The following is a 20,735-nucleotide window of genomic DNA, read 5'->3' as shown; positions in this document are numbered from 1 at the left end:
TGTGAGTCTGTGTAAAGAGCGAGGGGAGGGAGGGAGTTGTAAGGTGGAGCTGAGGCGGAAGCGAGGCTCGGGATCCCAGAATACCAGCGGCAGCGGGGGCAGGCGGGCGGGTCCGGGCTCAGCTGTCTGTCCTCAGCTCACAAGGAAGAGATGCACAGGGCTGGAAGATGGCAGAGCTGCAGATGTTACTAGAGGACGAGATCCCCGCCGGCAAGAGGGCTCTGATCGAGAGCTACCAGAACCTGACCCGGGTAGCAGACTACTGCGAGAGTAACTACATACAGGTGAGAGGGGGCTGCGGGTCATACTTACTCATGCGTGTTTCATGTTACCGGGGAGGGGGGGGAGAATTGCTGGCTAATGGCTGTAAGGAGGGGAGGTGCAGTTACAATACAGGAAGTGTGGGGATGTTGCAATTAAAACAATGGGGGGGGGGGGGGATCGCTTGCAGGCTCTTGATACAATGTGATCACCCCCAGTGTGATCCCTGCACACATCCTTTCCAGTGCACTTTTGCTATTTCGTGTCCCCCCACCCTCTTTTGGAGGCCATCAGGAAGGGAGATGGGTGCTGGGTGTATCCCAACTCTGCCCAGAGGGAGTGTCCTTTTTTTTTTTTGTTTAATAATGAGTCATATCACACAGATCTCTCTTGGGCAGGGTAACCCAGCATGTTTTATTAGCTGGGCTGGGGCACTTTCCTGTCTCTTGGGGTAAAATATTCTGTTTGATGTTTCTGTATACTCTACAAGGAAATGATCGTAGTAGCATTTTATGTGTTTGCAAAGTAGACATAATGACCATTGTTAAGGTTTATGTCTAGACAAAAGTGAAAGCCTACAGTTCTCTTCCACCTGGTCGTGGATATTGTTAATATTTGGATATGTTGGTGATTAATTATTCTTAATTAATATGGGCTGTTTACACCCTATTTTGTTATACAGTGAACAAGACGGGTAAACTATAGCACTTGTCATGATGACTGCTTTCAGCGTGACCCTGATGTGTGTGTGTGTGACAGCTGGTGGCATGGTCCTGTCCCACACTGTAGGTCAATGCAGCGTTAAACACTAGTACTTGATAAGTAATGGCTCCTTGAATTCACAGAAGTCTCTGCCCCCTCTTGTCTGGCAGTATGTTAAGCCTTCCAGTGCCAGAAAGGCCTCTAATGCACTGTAATGTGTTACAACCACCCTAGCACTGGAGGGCTGACAATCTTTACTTGCTTAAGGGGTTGCCACCTATTGATCTCATGGTTAATGTTTTATTCTTGCAACCCCAGTGCTGGCAGTGTGCTCTGCAATGCTTACAGGCCTCCCTGCAGCCAATGAGTTAAACATACAGAAAATGTCAGCAGCATGTTCATACTGTAATTTGGTGCAAAACATTTTTAATAAAGGCAATCTATAGGCAGCCCTATTGACAAAGGGCATTCAGTACACTTTTAAGTTCATATATGGGTGTATATATACACATTCAAATATATCTATTGTGCCCCTAATGTAACATTACTGCATTTCTAATAGTAACATAAAAACATAACAAAAACCTGGTGAATATATAGACTGTAAAAAAATAAAACGTTTGGAAATGTATGCTTGTTTCCTTTTGTAATTCATTCTTAAACTTCATTATAAGCCTCAAAGTTTTTTTTAGTTTTTGCCAACCACCGTTCTAAGGAATGTCTATGTGAAAGCAGTACTGAATATGAAGTGAAATGGTAAAATTGCTACTTTTCTGGTGTATTTCAAAGACAACTAAAGAGATTTTCAAAGATGGATTTTTTTTTTTTTTTTTTTTTACTCTTGTTTCCACCAACACGGAAATGTTATAGGCAGCTGAAAATCAGTGTTTTAAGGAACTGATCCACCCATCACTGTCTTTAAAGAAAAGCAGAATTTTTGTGTGCGCGCCGGTAGAACAACACTGTCAAATGTCACTCCTGTAGAGTGAATCTCAATTCAAGAGTGATTTCACAGGGGTTTTTTAGTACCACTTTTTTACATTTCCAGTGTTACGAATTTCCTTGTTTGCTACTTTTCCACAGTTTCAGTTTGATTTTAAGAAAATGGTGTGTCTTTTTTTACCGCAAGGATCTTGCCCAAATCTTAATGAAATAGTCCAAAGAGTTTTACTTCTAAATTTACCAAGTACAACTTTAAATCTGGCCTGATGTCTCTTCGACCGCAGCATATACACTGTACGTACTTATTTTAAAATGTTATTGATCCAATGTGAGCGCGTGTTATAAACCTGCACTTTATGGTGTCTACTGACGTAATTGCATAAAGGAATCGTATGTTTTCTGTCTGAAGCACAACATATTTATTGCTGGCATTTCTACTTTTGTATTCCGCGCTAAAAAAGATTTACGCTGCCTTTAAGGTGACTAAAACTGATGCAGAAAAACGTCAAACGCAAGCCGTACATTTCAAATCCAAATGTCATTGCCCTACCTCCTCCCACTCTATCGATTAATACATAGAAGCCGCCTGGTGCAGTTATATTTCAGCATGAGTTGCTACAAGATGACGATTGCGTCTAAATGTTGCCTTTGATAATAGAGCCCTATATATCTATATTGCTGAATTCCTGTTCCAGAATACTCCGCATAGTTTGTATTGGAACACGCAGTGCTCTTTTAATTATACAGAGATGTTATCTGAAAATGATTGAAAATCCTCTGTTACAAAACTGTGCAACACTCAATGATCTAATCTGTCAAATTATCAAAAATCTGTTAACGCCAAGGTGCGACCTAATCATTTCTGGATTCAGGACGGCTTTATGGCGGTTCCATCGGTGCCACTGCCCTGCACAACAATTACACTGATTGCCAGGAAAGTGTGGGGGCCTCTTGGTGTCTCTTGCCTTCTCCAGATGGGCATCTCCTCCTGCTGTGATGTCACATGGTGCCGTGTTGCCCTGACATGGCGCCGTGACGCTGCGTCGTATGAGAGCTGCTGCTGCTCCGGAGAAGGTGAGACCCCACTGCACTGAGCCCTGCACAACTCCTATCCGGCCCTGCCAGGGTTCAATTATATAAATCGGACTATCAAGCTGATGCTTGCCTCCTGCCTCGTGGCCCAAGTCAAGTACGCCCGCTCTTGCAGAACTATTTGATACTGTAACTGCACTCATTATTTAGAATTTTTATATCGTTGCAACCTGAATCGTAGAACGCAACAGGTAATTTTCCCTATGTAAGTTTTCTGGTGATTTTGGAGATGTGCATCTGCAAGTACACTTGCACTGCTATTTATCCCAATGTTTACATTATTTAATATTTTCAGGTCCAAACGGATACAATCCTACAAGGTGACATCCCAGTTCCGGTTAAGTTAGGCCTTTATAAATAATCAGTTGCGGTTTAAAATCAATCTATACAAAGTGCTGCACGGAAAGGATGGGCTTCTCAGAGGAGTGGCACTGAGCAATGCACACTAGTATCCATAATGATGTATGTAATTGCATATGATTTCACTCTCTGACTTGCTAAATTTGTAGTCTACTGTTAATCCTGGAGGATAACTTGTTCTTTCTCACGTCTTTCTTAGCTCCTCTTGCTCCGTAGGCTTCCATCCGTCATCGTGTGACTAGATTCCTATCATTTAGATCAAAAAGGCAACTTGCCACTCAAACGGTTCTCTGGTGCCCATTTTCCTCATCTTTGGTACGGATCTGGTGTTAGAGGCTGCTTTAGTTACAAAACTGTGTATGAGACGCATGAAAAGTGCTCTAGATGCACATCAAGCTTTTATTGATCACAAGTGTGACATGTTGGTAACTTGTTGACACAGGTCTGTTTATGCCTGTTTCTTTGACGTTAGCAGAAGGTAGAAAAATAACAACACCAGAAACACATGTTTATTAATCCCATTATAATGAGGGCATACTGTAAGCCTACCCACCTATTGTTACATGTCAGCACTTTCTAAACCAGAATAGCCTGATTGACAGCAAGAGCTGCCTGTTTTTAAAAATGCTCTGTCCATTTCACAACAAATATTACATTTTGAAGACTTGTCGAGCCCCTTTACACTGCGCTTAGCTTCTGTTTGAAGGCAGAATACTACCACTTCCCCTTTATTTTTGATGACATTGCTGTATGTTCTCTGATTGGAGTGGTGCCTTAATGAAACTACTTGCATCTCTCAGTATGCTGAAATGAATTGGTTATGGGAAGTTGAGAGGAGTCTGTGATGATAACATTATTGATAACAGCATGTGCATGATCAATATGTCTACATTTGTGTCCAATATGGTAGGCATCTTGGTTGTCAATGTTAAGTGGTCCATGAAGTGTTTTACACTGGAGTTGAATGGCTGTCAGCCAACTGTCGGACTGCACTGAAAGAAATGACATGGTCTACTACTCCTAAAATAAAACCATAACATACAAATGATTAGTCCCTTTTTTATGCTGTATAAAATATAGTTGATAAGAACCTTCAACCCTTTACCGCAGAGGCCTGTAATGCAAATGGCATTACAGACCTCCCTGCCACCAAATGGGTTAATCTTTGTAGACACACAGCATGCAAACTCGGTGCATCCAAATAATGAGATGTGCTGCTGTGTGCATTAGGGAGAGTCGTTTAGTTTGTAAATACAGCCCGAAATAACAAATGGGGAAACACCAAGCACCTCGTAGTTAGCAGCATGTGTTTATGGGGCAGCAAAATGGGAAGCTGTCCTTCAAAGGTCTGTTCTGAGAGCTCTCTTTTGCAATGATAACAGAGGCAGGCACTGAACTGCTTCCTGTTCCATGCTCACTCCACCCAAGTCAAGCAGTTGTCTGAATAGTTTCACAAAGGCGAGGCTGAGGGTGTCTGCCCCCTGGGGAAATGTGACGGCGATGTAGTGTGGCAGTACCAGCACGTTGAGACCTGCTGTCTAATGTAATACAACACTATGGTCTGCAACTCCCAGTGCAGTCCTGGTGAGCAAAGGATACTGCGATTTCTGCAATGTGAAAGTACACAGGCTTGGGATTCTAAGGGGGACTTGTGTGCCTGAATGTAAATAAGTTTTTAAACCCTTTACTAGAGGTGTTTCTGGCAGAAGATTTAAACATGTTACATTATATACAGTATTACATTATAATGCAGCTATTTAAAAGTCATATAGAAGTTTGTATGGCTGAAAAATCTGCAAGTGGGAAAGGATCAGACCTCTTTATTCTTACAGCCATGTTTCTCTTTGGCAATGAAATTGATGAAGAATTGTTGTATGTTCAGGATTTTATCTACCTACAAAAAAAGCATGCTACAATGTAGCATTAAACGTAGTATGACGAGGTGTATTTATAATATATACCTGGCTACAAACACTAGCTATGGCGTTGGACAATTCGGACCAAATCTACTTCAGTACCTGAGGGGTCAGCCGGGGGTCCCAGAGGTGAAAGTAATGAGGTTAATTTCCAGAAGCCTCCTGCTTCCTGTAAAATGTATTTTTCTGAAACGTTTTTATTAGTAAAAAAAAATTATCTTTTTCTAATGTCTTTCTTGTGGAGAGATTTTTTGTTTTTTTTTGTCAGTTCCCCAAACTATAGGTGAATATTTTGTTTGACTAATGATGGCTTCATTACTACTGCGGGAAGAATAAAACACACACAGTGCCTTCTGATAATTATTGATGGATACCTGGGTTCATAACCTTGTACTGTGGGACGTCCTGCACCTCGCGATGTCCCTTTATTCTTCCTTCAGTAATAAGATGGGTAATTAAAAAAAAAAACACAATGCTGATAATGACCATAGAGGTATCATTTCTTTAAAACAAAAGCTTTTATTCTCAAATGAAAACTCAAGGCCGGTTTCCACGCATGCCGTTTATATCATCACATCTTATCAGTAAAGGGAGATCACCTTCATACAAGCGGGGTGGAGGACGTCCATAGTACCCATTTATCAACTGATACTTGCCTACACCCATAAGTTTGAGTCCACGCTGGCGCTGAGCTCGCTCATGCTTGAGCGGTGTGATTTCACCAACTCTAAAAGTATAAGCGATCGGGTCCTGCAATATTTTTAGAGCAGGAGCGGGGGGCGTGGCTATTATGGGAGGGGGCGTGTCCTTGGCTGGATCGGGGCTGTCTGTGTGTGTGTCACTCCATTTTCTCTCCCCCCTTCCCTCCCCTCTCCTCCCCTTCCCTCCCCTCCCCCCTCTTCCCTCACCTCCCCCCCTTCCCTCCCCTCTCCCCCCCTTCCCTCCCCTCTCCCCCCCCTTCCCTCCCCTCTCTCGTCCCCCTGATCTCTCCTCTCCCTCCGCTCCCCTCCTCCCTCTCTCTTTCCCCCCATTCACATCAATCCAGCCCCCCACCACAGTTCACAGCGCTCCGGTCCCCGTTCACGCCCTGCCCTCCTCGTTCACAGCGCTCCGGTCCCCGTTCACGCCCCGCCCTCCTCGTTCACAGCGCTCCGGTCCCCGTTCACCCCCCGCCCTGCTCGTTCACAGTGCTCTGCCTATCCTGCCTCTCTTCTGTCATTGGTCAGAGCAGGGTTATGTGACCCTGCTCAGAGCAAGAAAGTATATCTCGAGTGTCTCCTCAAGCACAAAGCTTGGGAGAGCTTGTGTGCACGCGCATGAGCGAGCGCGCACAGCATGAGGGGATGTGACCATCCACATTGAAGAAGGTAAGCGCGCGGACCGCGCCAGCGTTGACTCGTCCTGAGGCTTTGGACATGGTCAGGCAGATGACTCTGAGCCGCACTGCGGCAGCGAACTTACCCCCGGCACCCTTTATGAGGGCGGCTTTAGGAGGCGCTTCCGCAGGCGTGCGGAGGAGACAGATCAATTTAAGTTTTGGCGTGGAGGGCCGGTCACGTGAGCGGTTCGCCCAATGAGGGCAGACCAGCACCGTGACGTCACTGGCCCGCCCCCGGACGGCGCGCGCACTAAGGCCAGGGAAAGCCTCCGCACAGCTGCAGTCTCTATGGACACAGCCTATGGCACAATGAAAAATGACCACACACAATAGTGAGCCCCTCCCCCCCCCCCCCCCCACCTTTTTTTCCTTTAATATATTTATTCATAATTGTTGTATAAACAGAAGTAGCTGATGTGCTGGAATTCAGTGGACCGAAGAAAAGAGAAACATTCAGAATGCATATAAGTAAAACGGTTACTTTAAAGCAACACCCCAGGTTGCATTTTTTTGCTTGGTTTATTGTTATTTTATGTAGTTGCAGGATTGAAGCAGGGTGTCTCCAGAGCTGAACTGCATTAATTTCAGCTCCGCGTTTCCCCCTGCTTCCCAAGATGCAGACCTCCAGTAGGGGGGGCCAGTATCTGGGGAAGCAGGGGGTCCTTGCTTCAAGTCTATAACTTAAACAAAGCAAGAAATGGAGCCTGGAGTTCTGCTTTAAGGGTGTCCACTCCTAAGGCAGCCAATTACTCTCGGATGGTTCCATTTCTTTTTTGATCTGCTACATGGGTCTTGCCCCTCTTACACCCTTTGAGTGTCGAAAAGACAACCGAACCCTCCAGCACACAACCCTGTGACCGCTCCATCACTGATGACTGAACAGAAGGGAAGGAGTTCTCCTCATGCCACTTGCACGTAGAAAAACAAGCAGGAACTTTGAGTTAACGAGCACGCCATGTGAGGCCCCCGGAGTGACAGACCCCATGGTCTAGTACAGTGTTTCCCAATTAAATGTAGTCATGGAACCCTTTTATATTTTGTACAACAGAATGGAACCCCTTAAATATTTTTAGCGTAGCACATAAATTTTTCTTGGTTCAAAATCAAATACCTTTAAATACCCCAATGTATTTTTAAAAGACCACCACTGCCCCAATACATATATATCCCCCAGCACCCCTCAGGAGGGAGGAGAGGCTGGTATCCTGCCCTTCGGAGGATGGTGGTGGTGACAGCGGTGCTGGCGGAGGAAGCGGCGGGGGTGGGGGGGGGACGAGGGAAACGGCGGCGAGGCGGTTCAGGGCTGCACGCGCACATGCTACACTGGAAGTGCTGCAGCTAGAGCGTGCTCCTGCAGTCCTGACCTGAGAGCGGGCTCAGTGGAGGGGGTGAGGAGGGGAAAGGGTGGGAAGGGGGGGTTTGAGGGGGAAAGCCGTGCTCGAGAATGGTTGAGGTGGGAGGGAAAGCCGGCACAGTGAGTCCGTAGGCGGAACCCCTGGGACTGCTCCACAGAACCATTTGGGAAACGCTGGTTTTAGTAGATCTAGACGGCAACCAAATGGTCAAACCTTTAATCCCACTTTGCAACATAACCAAATGGCGCTGAATATTGTGCACTTCTCTACTCTTTTTATTATTGTTACACAAGGTCCTTTTTAGTAACATTAGACCAAACATTGACACCTTTTATGGGTTCTGGTACAAGGTACAACGTCTCAGATGTGATCGGAAGGAAAATTAAATGAAATAAAACTGTCAACACATTTGTTTTCGCTTTGGTACATAGGCCCTGATGGGGTTTCTGCTTGTTCCTGTGAGTTCTATAGATTGTATTGCTTAGTGATTATGTATTAATGGTCACTGAGAGCAATTTTTAGATTTGTCTGAGTATTGCATTGATTGGGAACACCTAATGGGTTGAATGCTTCCAGTGCTTTTGTTTATGCAGCGGTTGTATTTCTTTGGAATGCATTAACCTCTTTCTGTTCTGTTCTATATCTTGGCACTCACACTATTAGAAATCAGTTCCAAAGTGTGTGTGCGCTTGATTTTCTGATGAACAGGGAAGGAGGGGGATCTAACTAAATTAGAACCAGTAAGTTCTTGTCTCCAGAAATCTTTCAGTAAACAAGCGGTCGCTAGTTGTTTGAAGCCGGTCGGGTAGGAGGATGTTTTTAAGTTTCCGCGGTCTACACGCGCATGCGCACATACATACACTTCCCTCTGGCACCTGTGCTGTACACAATGATGACTGACATGACGATTACCGCTACTACCGGAAACCGTTCTCCCCAGCGACATCAAAGCCGGCTCTGGCACGCTGGGAACAGCAGCGGCGGCGATTTGACACTTTGTCACCTCAGCTCAGCGAGGAGCGTGGTGGTGGTGAGATTTGGTGGGCTGGGGCGGATTTAGTTGGAGCCCTCCTGTACTCTCAATATACACACTGGCTGGAGGTGTGTGTCTCTGTCTGTGTGTGTGTCTCTGTCTGTCTGTGTGTGTGTCTCTGTCTGTGTGTGTGTCTCTGTCTGTCTGTGTGTGTGTCTCTGTCTGTGTGTGTGTCTCTGTCTGTGTGTGTGTCTCTGTCTGTGTGTGTGTCTCTGTCTGTGTGTGTGTCTCTGTCTGTGTGTGTGTCTCTGTCTGTGTGTGTGTCTCTGTCTGTGTGTGTGTCTGCGTTTGTGTCTCTGTCTGCGTGTGTGTGTGTGTCTCTGTCTGTCTGTGTGTCTCTGTCTGTGTCTGTGTGTGTCTGTGTGTGTGTGTCTGTCTGTGTGTGTGTGACTGTGTCTGTCTGTGTGTGTGTGTGTGTGACTGTGTCTGTCTGTGTGTGTGTCTCTGTCTGTGTCTGTGTGTGTCTCTGTGTGTGTGTGTCTCTGTGAGAGTTTGGGGCATGCAGAATACAGGAGGGCTCCACCACATCTCCAACTAGCTCCACCTCCTGCTCAGATTCTCCCCTCCCGCTCTCACTGAGCTGCCGTGACTTTAACTGTCCCAGCATGCTAAATCCGGCTTTCATGTCGCTGACTTGTGAGCCCCAGAGCAAGTATATCAACTGGCCGCCCCCTCCCCCCACCCCCCTTCAACCCATACTCGGAAACACCAAAGTTTGACAACAAACAAACGATAAAAAGAATTTGCAACTTCACCACCATGGTCTCTTCCTCTTTCTCCCACCCCCCCTCCCGTCGCTATGCTCTCTTGCCTTTGCTATCAGCCCCTCTGCTCCCCCACCACCTCGCCATGCTCTGCCCCCTCTTCTCTCGCTGCCCCCCTCCCTCACCCAAGTCAAAATGTTATATCTGAGTTTCATGTAGTTTTTTTTCCCATTAAAATTGGACTACTAAAATGTAAATTCTTCCTAGAGAGCTTGGTGTAATTCCAGCCGAAATGAAAATATTGATGTTTGGCTGCATTCCCTAGTTAAATTTACAATTTTTACATTCTTCCAGATAACTTGAATTCCAAACCATTGTCCATCTTAAATGTGTATGTGGTTGTAGTTTTTGTCGTGACTTTGTAGTATATTATTGCACAGAACATCACCTTCTAACCAGTGAAAGCTTCTTTGACTGGGATAATGGGCTGACAATCAATGACGACATCTGCCTGCCACTCGCCAACCCTTGCACACACCTTTCCCCACACTAAAAGAGAAGCTAATATGAGGAAGCTCTGGCGTGTTTTTTGGTATGTTCTGCGTGTTACAGGCTAACCACATGAAATCAACATTTTAGACATTGCAGATAGCAATACAAAAATACTAAAAACAAGCGCTAGACCATATAATGAAACAGTGCAGTGCACAAATGTAAGCAGCCTGGTAATCTAGGAAAATTTCTCAAATTTACCCAAAAAAACAATATAAAAAATACAAATATAGAATTATAACCCGGCGCGTGTATATATAAATAGGTGAATATCAATATATAATAGTCCATAAATGGATATTGGTGACTGATGTGAGTAAAGTCCTTTTCCTTCCAAACTTGAGTGATTAACAGATGGGAGATAGACTCAAATCTCAAAGCACATAGAGAAAGCGTTCCTCTTTACAGTGTGATGCTGTCCTATAAGTTGAGACATAAAACGGGGAAATACATTGCGCAGTATTGTTTTACAGCAAATAAACCCTTATTCATGAAACTCAAATAAATGCCTACTTACTAGAAGTAGGTAGGTAGCATACAGTGGAGAGAAACTGTGTTTGGAGTCTTCCAAGTCCAGAGAGCTTCAGGTGTAACACGAACCCCACATGGTGTCCCCAAATCTGATGGATATAAGAAGAAACTCCCTCTCAGGAAAAGATGTCTCCTGAGCCTGTCCCAGGATTCCTGTATCTTGATCAGCCTCTCTCTGTGTTTGATCTTTTTCTTTTTTCTTGTTCCTCCTCTCTTTCCTCGGAGACGTCTGCTCTTGACCTTTTTCTCTCTGTCTGCCTGGGTTCTTGCCAGTCTCTTCTGCTTTCCCTCCTGACCTCGTGAAAAGGTTTGTGACCTCTGCGCTGTTCTACAGTATCCTCTGAAACAGGTCTCCAGGCCTGGCACCAGCATTGGTGTTGACTGCAGCATCTCCCAGCTACTCCCATTTTATAGAGAAAAAGGTCAAGAGCAGACGTCTCAGAGGAAAGAGAGGAGGAACAAGAAAAAAGAAAAAGATCAAACACAGAGAGAGGCTGATCAAGATACAGGAATCCTGGGACAGGCTCAGGAGACATCTTTTCCTGAGAGGGAGTTTCTTCTTATAGCCATCGGATTTGGGGACACCACGTGGGGTTCGTGTTACACCTGAAGCTCTCTGGACTTGGAAGACTCCAAACACAGTTTCTCTCCACTGTATGCTACCTACCTACTTCTAGTAATTAGGCATTTATTTGAGTTTCATGAATAAGGGTTTATTTGCTGTAAAACAATACTGCGCAATGTATTTCCCCGTTTTATGTCTCAACTTATAGGACAGCATCACACTGTAAAGAGGAACGCTTTCTCTATGTGCTTTGAGATTTGAGTCTATCTCCCATCTGTTAACCACTCAAGTTTGGAAGGAAAAGGACTTTACTCACATCAGTCACTAATATCCTTTTATGGACTATTATATATTGATATTCACCTATTTATATATACACGTGCCGGGTTATAATTCTATATTTGTATTTTTATATTATTTTAGACATTGCAATTGTGTTCATGTTGATTCTGCTCGCACTGTTTTTATACATAAATACCATGTTTGAATCAGAAGGTCCACTGCAGCTGGTCGTGTTGGTCCGAGCTCTGGGGACTCCCCATTTCAAGAGTTTAATGGTTATATCAATAGTATTTGCCCAATCAATACCTTTTTAACTTCTTTTTTTTTAACACATGAAATGTGACCGTTTTAGGGAACCCACCTAGGTCTGGTAATAGGAGGAAAACAAAAATAAAATCTTATTTTTCCGCCATCACAATTATTCTTTATTTTTAAAGCATATCGGACCCGGTGGGGCACCTCCCAGAGGTGACGCAGGAACACCCAGTTTCCAAACTGTAATATGTTTACTTGTATAGCACCGACAGTGTACGTCTGTGTTCATAGTTTTGCAGGCACTAGTCCCTGCCCTGCGGAGCTTACAATCTAATGTTGGTGCTTGAGGTACAGGATGATGGTGACTTGCCCAAGGTCACACAGCGCTGGGGGTTTGAGCCAGGATCCCCTGCTTCAGTCAATGTCGTGGTTTTCAGTGTCGGTGCTGCTCCTCCAGCCCAAGCTATTTGACGTTTTTCTGTGCTGCTTGGATACCCCATAAATATGGCCTCTGGGTCCCGAATAAGGGAGGACATTGAAACTTTCTGTTGGCCGCGAGCCGTACCCTGAAGCCAGTTTTGTGCCCAACAAAAACCGGTGGCTTTATAACCAGGGAAGGGTCCTCAAAGGTCGGGTACCACAGAGCAGTTCTGGTGCAGGAAAGGTGGCTCGGAAAATGCATAAATTCAGAGATATTGGGGGGGTAGGGCGGGAGAAAGGATATAGATATACAGTGTGTCTGTCTATATCTAAACGTGGTGGATAAATATAAAGTGTGTGTGCGTGTGACGCACACTCCCTTCAATTTGGTGTGGCTATAGTCACAATGTGTCATAATCTCATGCAAGTTTATTTGTATTGTTTTTATTCTTTTACATCCTATTGTTTCACTAAACACTTCCTGGTAAGTGTATTCCTTTGAAAAAAATACTTCTATGGTAATCTTATTATTATTATTATTTTTTTTGTGTGTGTCGTGTGTAAAAATGAGTGTATTTTCCAGGTCTGTTAATTATATTGATCAGATATTACAATTTATTTTACTCTACCTGTCTGGCTAATGATGGAAGCATAATGAGTTTTAACCACACACAAGCAAAAAGCCACATACACAGCAGTTTACAAACACAGTTTTATCACATAAGCTTGGGTAAAAATCATAAACGCACTCAAACATTTGGTTGTTCTAAAGACATTAAAAGTGTTCTCTTCCTGGAGATATCTCTGTTTCTGCAGGTTAGGGAACATTCAGGATTGCAGATACATGGCTCATGTGACTCTATATTACAGCGAGCGCGAGAAACCTCTCTAAAGGACCGGCCTCACGTACAGAAGGGATTTAGTAAGGTTAAACCACAATTTATGTGCTTCCCCTTATTCACTCTTCCTCGTGGCAAAATAAATTGCCAGTACTTAAATCTTGATTTTTATTGTAACGGTTGAATCACTGCACACTTGACCTCCTCGCCCGCCCCTCTGGCTGCAGTGAGGTTTCGTGGAAGTGCTGAAGCAGATCACATTATTATATTCTTTTGGTTACGTTTGCAATAGTGGGCTGGGTGCTCTCTCCCTTCTCTCTGTCGGTGATTCCCAACCTTTTTTGTTTGGAGGAACCCTTGAAATATTTCGAAAAATCTCAGGGAAACTCTATCTGGCTGACACATATTAGGTTAATTTGACACCTCACGAGCCCCCTCTATTTCCTACCCTCTACCCATGTATTTCTCTCCCCTCCGTCTCACTCACTCTCCCCCCCCCTCCCGACTCGCATGTATTTATCTCCCCTGCGTCTCACTCTTACTCAATCTTTTACTCACTCCCCCCTCTCTCCTCTCACTCGCCCCCACCTGCCGCTAATTACCCCACTCAATCCCCCCTCACAAAATATATACCAAAAAACCACACCCCCTAAATACATGTAACCCCACCTCACAGTACATTCTAAAAATGCCCCCGCCAATGCATTCTAAAAATGCCCCGCCGCCTCAATACATTTTTAAGAGACTCCCGCCCCCCCCCCCCCCAATACATATTTAAAAAAAAATTCCAGGCGCACAGGTAAAATAATCATTTCATCTCTCCCAGCACCCATCATCAACCTCATATACCCACCCCCCGGCATCTCACATCTCTCTCCCCCCCCCCCCATATGCCTACCTCATGCAGGAGGAGGCAACGAGAACTGCACACACACACACGCGCTAGCTAGCAGCAGGCACCGCACTGCTAGAGCGCGGCTGTGAGCGGGCTCTGGGAGGGGGAGAGCTGGGGGGGAGGGGGAGAGCCAGGAAACCTGCTGCGGGCGGCTTGTTGGAACCCCTGGGACTACTCCACGGAGCCCCAGGGTTGAGAATCGCTGCTCTATATGGATGTTGACCACAAAGAAGGTTTTTAGGGGGCAGCTTTCTCCCCTGACGCTCCTGCTCCAGTTTAGATCTGGACTGGAAAGTCCCTAATAAATAGTGGCAGCACTGACATATCGGGAGACAGGGAGTGCGTGATGCTTTCATCCCTAAGCTTCCAGTACTTGCCACTGTAGAAGACTGGGTACTGGGATGGATTATTTGGTCTGACCGAGTATTTGGCAGATATTGTGAGTGTGGTCCAGCCATATGCTCCATGCAAATATCCAACTGAGGATTTCAGGCCTCTGTTTGTGACTAAGGCTGCGCCCATGGTGAGTGTGACCACGGTCGGGCGCGCACGATCAAAAGGCCGTGCCTCTGAGGCCGGCCATCAAGTGCGCGACGTGCGAGGAAACAAATACATTTTTTAATGTCGCGTGACAGTTGGGTCACATGAGCGGTTGGCCCAATGAAGGCGAACCAGCGCCGTGACATCATGGACACGCCCCCCCCCCATCATGTCTACCTAGAGGGCACAAATCGCTCCAGCTAGAGGCACAACCATGTACACGGCCTTAGACGCACTCTCCTTTATTTTAAGTGACATATTTTAGTTACTTTTTAGCATTCTCTCTTATTTTCTTCACGCTTCCTGTAGCATTTGTTTCCTTTCTGCTGAAGTGTTCTGGAGACATGCTTGGGACGTTTTGAACCTCTATGAAAGTCGCTGTTGTGTCCTAGAGATGAGGCTAATAATAATAATAATAATACATGTATTGTCCCGTCCAAAGAAATATACACCTGATTGTGTGTGCGTGTGTAAAAACCATATCATTGGAAAGCTGCTTTCATGCCCATTATCGTGTTGTCTGTGAGAAAATGGATTAAGGCAGGGTTCTCAACTCCAGTCTTCAAGACCCCCCAAACAGGTCAGGTTTTCAGGATATCACTGCTTCATTAAAGTTGGCTCAGTGGAAGAGGGTCTTGAGGACTGGAGATGAGAACCTCTGGGTTATGTCAGACTCTTCACTCGGCATTTAACAACCCTACTTCACAGCATTTGTTTCTTCAGTGAATATATTCAATACAGACTGTTTTGCTGTGGCCTTCAACACTGCTGATTGTTTAAGAAGTAGTAGGACCTTGTCTGATGCCTGTTTATTCCAGTAAATGTACTTAAAACACAGAAGCGACCAAGCTGGATTTGTGACAGAGACTCAATCTTCATCCATGCACCACAATAACTGTGTCTCCTGGTAAAGGGGACGTTTTTAGTGATCGACTGTGGACTGAAGCTTAATTATAATGTGGGACAATTGTAGTGGTTTGGGGTTTCTTTATCATTGGCTCCCAGCAGAGGATGGAAGTGTCTGTTTCAGAGTATATAAACTGTGCTTCTCCATTTCTTGTTGGCCCAGCTGTTCTAAGGGGGGGGGGAGAGGAGAGAGAAAGGAAGGGTGTATACCATTTTGTTCTGACTTTTTAACTCCTTACCACAAGAGGAAATCGGGGACTTCCTTCCTGCTGGGAGCTGTGCTCTATTACCTGTTAAAAAAAAAAGAAGTGTATTTATGTAAATGTACACATTATTTGTGAGTGATGGAAGAGATGTAAATAAGGTTGAATTAATACATTAATTGTGTTTCTGTGTTTCTGTGTGTCTGTGTGTCTTTGTGTTATAGATATATGTATATAAGCACTAAGTTTGGCTGTATCCGCCTTACATTTTTAACACTTTTGCTGCCGAAATGTCTAGTAGCTGACAGACTATAGGGATTTGGTGCAAGGTTTTGCTTTTACAATGGTCATCACTGCTGCAATAATCTCATAACCCAGGATCCCTCCCTCTACTGCCCTAAACAGTCAAACATTTGCAAGAAACAAGACAATATTTCAAGGGCATGTTCCACTGTATTAAACAAAGACAAAAAAGCCCCAAATGATCCAATATCACAAATGATGAAGTGAAATACTATCCGTTTTTTTTCTCATATGCAAGGGTCATTAGTTAATCTCTTGTGCTTTCTTATGGGTGTGAAACTTGGACTCTTAATTGCAAAGATAATTCAGAAGATTTAGAGAACTCAAAGAACTATGGAGAGATGTATCATGGGTATTACCCAAAGATACACAAACAGTGGCAGGAGGCTATATACCTCCCCTTTTGGTCCTAGTGATTACACTTATGTTCATCACCCCATACATACCTTTGTATGATGACTTCTGAGTGCTATTGTTAGGGCTTATAGTGACTTTCTCTAGTCATTTATTCAAGTGTTTTCAGTGTATTACCCAAAGAGACAGAATGAATGGGTGTGAAACCAAACAAAAGGGTCATTCTCACAAGGGGGAAGAAATAAAAATGGCAGTGGGCGAAACATATTGCAAGAAGAAATTGCCATTGTTTGGATAAAGATGGCATTCTACTTGATACCAAGAGAACTTAAAAGACCAAGACGATGACCAAAAGTAAGATGGGAGGATGAAATCAGAAAATATGTTGGAGCAACGTGGAGAAGAGAAGGTTGCAACCGCAGTACCTGGAAGATCATTGGGGAGGACTTCATCCAGCAGTGGATCGTCAAGGGCTGAAGATGATAGATCTCTATATCTATATATATATATATATATATATATCACCCCCCCTTCTAATGCCAGAGTGCTGATAAATACTGTCCTGCTCTTCTGCTTACACCGGGAACTAGTGATTTAGGTCCAGTATTTATAAGCGCCCTGTTATTAAGCAGCTGAGAGAGTGGGGAGAAGCTACGATCCACATCAGCAATAAGAGTGGGCTGCTCGGCGGGCCAGATGTTTTGGAGCTGCAGCTGGCACCCTGAGGGCCCTCCCTGGGCCACTAGTTGCCCACCAATGCAGGCTCAGGCAGCCCTTCTGAAAGTGTGTGTGTGTGTGTGTGTGTGTGTGTTTTCTATACTGAGGAAGCACAAGTAATATTCTTTGATCTTCTGGTAGCCTGACGGTTGGGTGAACATAATGATATATGCATTGTGTAAGTGTGGCATTGTTAAGGACTTAAGTTGTCTTTATTAATTTTATCTAAATGGTTTTTTTTTTTTAATGTATTTGGAGTGAATTTTCTGTACAATTGGGAAAAGAGCATAAAATCATGGATTTAATTATAATTTACAGGTTCTTCCACAACAAACAACCAGTAGGATTTGTTTAGGTTTATAATAAGAATATTACTGTTACTTTAACTACTAAAACGATTTAACAACACACATCACCATTTGTGGCGTGAACATGCGGATTGCAATGGTTCCCATGTTGGTGGTCACCTTATGCCACGTCCAGCGAGCTCTGGTATAGTCCTCTTCCCTGACACGGCTCTGGAGCTGTTTGCCATCAGACGGGTAATATGTTGCAAATAGTAACCCCTCTGTCAGCGGTTTATACATTTTCTGTTGGCCCCTCTACTTGGCGTGCGCTTATTGTATTATGACTTCATGTTTTAGTTTTTTCTTCTGGGAAAATACTGATGTTATGTAATATTCTGGGGAATTCCTACATATTGCCAACATTTACTTTATTCATTTTTTTTTTTTTTTTTTTTTTTATAATAATGTATTTTTTAACTCTGATTTATTTTTGAAGAGCTGCTTTAACAGCAACTCCACCCGAATATTTCAGCTTTGAAATCACTGCATATTTTTTTTTCTTCATTTGGACATCATCCACTAATAAATCAATAATTTAAAGAGCTCCTCCGTATTGCAGCTCCTCCGTATTGCAGACCCCATCGCATTTGCTGATGTGCCTTTTATTAACTTGGTATTTCTGGCCTAAAATGACAGCAATATTGAAATGTGAATAGTTGTTCTTTGGGCTGGGTAAGTTTTTTTTTTTTTTAATTTATTTCTTTTTTTCCCTTAACCCTTTGGGTTCCCCAGACGTAGTCACTGCGTAAGGGGGGCTGACACTCCGGGGGTTCTCATGACATAGTGACTGTCCTACCCAAAGAGGTTTGTCTTTTCTGCTTTGATTGTGTCCTGTGTTCCCAAAGAGCGCCATTGAAAGCAGTCCTGTGACCACATTGTGCCTGTGGCACTCAAAAGGTTAAAAACACGATTCCACCTTCCTGGCCAGAAAACAATCTCTGGCAAAGAATTACACTGTCTAATTGGCTTTCCTTAATAAATCTAATGGTGCTAAAAGCAAAGATTTGGTTGCTTTTTATTTTTATTGAAATTAATTACAAGTTGAATTTCTTTAGGGGCCTCTGAATGAAGTGTTTTTATTTATTATTATTATTTACGCTAATCACTGTCAGAGAACCAATAAAGATAAGATAAGGGAAGGTGAGGGGGGGGGGCGGTACACAGTCTTGTTGAACACAGTGATATCGGCCAGAAGGGAACAACCAATCTTTGCTTGCCATGTTTCCATAGTAATGTACAAAAAGTATTTAAAAATACTTATAGTTGTCAGATTTGGGTTGAAAAGGCATAAATCACCCAGATGTATGTAACTCCTTAAACATATCACTTTGTGCCAGTCAGAGTTACTATGGGCCAGTTTGCAGCATTGATGCAGGGTTTATCAGTTGAGCGCAGTCTCTGGCTGAGTTCATGTCCATAGCATATTTCTGGAGGATTCTATCTCTTGGGTAACCGGGGCAGACTGCATGGTGCGTAGGTGTGAATGCTGCACGCTTTGGACTGTCGTCATTAGAGAAATATATATTTACGTTTTGTACGTGCATATCTCCAATATGACCAGCTGCTTCAAATATCGGTTCCCAAGGCAGTCCCATTACAGCGGGCAAACATTACTTCTTGAAGTTATTTGTGTAAGTTGCTTCCTTTAGAAGAATTCTCGCCCTTAAAGTGAAACTTTGACTTGTTTCCTGTGGAAAATGAACGTGCTTTTATATCCTTTAGTTTCTATGCAGCTCATTCTTCTGAGATCCTCATTGTGCCGCCCTCCTATTTGTTTAAAGTACTGATGGCTTCATGCTCGCGTTGCAAACAACAAAAGAGAAAAGTGATGCTGGAATGAGGGCCGACAACCTGCCTATAAACACAATCTCTGAATCTCTTGGAAGCATTTGGTTAATATAGAAACATTGAACGTTAAATATTAAATTCTTATCTGATATTTCTTTTGAGAAGTCAGTAGTTACAGATGGGAGAAATTTCCCACGGAATCCGAACCTGCAACCTGGATCGGAATCAGTCAGCGGAATTAGAATGGTGGGAGGTGTATAGGAATATTAATGTGAAGACGTTCTGCGGATTCAGATTGAAGTTGAATCCTAAGACCAGAGTCTGTAAAGTCTCTGCGTCTGAGACCCAATGGCGTATTTTGAAGAATTCGGGCGGCCTTGCAATGAAACCACCCGGCGGCGGGTTTCTTTCCGCGGGTCGGGCTGGGTCAAGAGAATCCGCGGAACGGATTCCGACAAGTCCGCTCATCTCCAGTTATCATTTCATTTATTAAACGTGACACGTTTTAGTTCATTTGGTCCCTAGGAGGGAATGCCTCCTTTAACTCCTTAACTGCTGGAAGAATTTTTTTTTTTTTTTACTGATGGAATTGAACGGAGAAGCCGCGTTTAACATATTTCTCTCTGGTAGCGCGTATGTATGTTCCCAGATGCTGTGGCAGTCTTGGCAGAACACTAATTACAGTTCTCAGAGAGCTTGGGTTTGTTAAACATAACTTCCAAGTATTCCTGCAGCTTTAGATACACGCATGTGAATAACACAGTGCCGTCTCCTGTTGCATGCTTCTGATTTACAATTATAACAATGTGTTTTTTTTTTGTATAGCGCTCACTGTACGTATAATTATTGCAGGCACGAGTCCCTGCCCAAATGCGCTTACAATCTGTTCTTGGTGCTCGAGGCACAGGGAGATGAAGTGACTTGGCCATGGTCACAAGGCGCGGACACTGGGATTTGAGCCGGGCTCCTCGGCTTCCCACATGGTGTCATTGTTCTCAGTCAGTGTCCTTTTGCTCACGGAGTTGGATTCCAGTTCTGTGACTTTTTTCAGGTGCACAGTAGGGCTTCTTTGAACTTGCCTGTTCTCTGAGTGTTGCCAGCCCCGGTGGTCTCCAGTGAAGTGGCAGACACATTGTATGCATACATCATGTGATAAACCTAATAAGGACTACTTCTTAAACGTAGTGGTGACCCTACATAGGTACTGGAACTGCACTCTGCTTGGTACTACTTGGTGGCATTTTTAGCACAAATTATTCCAGGGATGCTCAACTCAAGTCCTCACCCTCCCCCCCCCCCCCCCAACAGGTCAGGTTTTCAGGATATCCCTGCTTCAGCACAGAAGGCTCAATCAGAGGCTCACTTGTGTTGCACCTGGGATCCTGAAAACCTGACCTGTTGTGTGTGTGGGGGGGGGGGGGGGCCTCGAGTTGAGCCCCCTGGTATAAGTCATGCTAAAAATGCCACCAAGCAGTGTGTAGTCCCAGTACCTGCA

At 44.2% G+C, this 20,735-nt stretch overlaps 1 protein-coding gene across 12 annotated transcripts in view; it reads left to right on the top strand.

Annotated features, from left to right (window-relative positions):
• The first annotated feature begins 41 nt into the window (after positions 1 to 41).
• Positions 42 to 20,735, top strand: part of ABI1 (abl interactor 1) — an 83,373-nt gene continuing 62,679 nt past the window's right edge. For 4 of the 12 annotated variants that reach the window (XM_075587638.1, XM_075587634.1, XM_075587636.1 and 1 more), the window contains exon 1: positions 42 to 284. In XM_075587638.1, coding sequence (XP_075443753.1) covers positions 168 to 284 — 117 coding nt within the window. In that variant the 5' untranslated portion in view covers positions 42 to 167. The remainder of the gene's footprint in view (positions 285 to 20,735) is intronic. The other 8 variants (XM_075587637.1, XM_075587633.1, XM_075587640.1 and 5 more) reach the window with 4 other exon arrangements.

The sequence above is a fragment of the Ascaphus truei genome, chromosome 2 (genome assembly GCF_040206685.1).
Source record: "Ascaphus truei isolate aAscTru1 chromosome 2, aAscTru1.hap1, whole genome shotgun sequence".
Classification (NCBI taxonomy): domain Eukaryota; kingdom Metazoa; phylum Chordata; class Amphibia; order Anura; family Ascaphidae; genus Ascaphus; species Ascaphus truei.
This window is presented reverse-complemented; position numbering and strand designations above follow the sequence as displayed.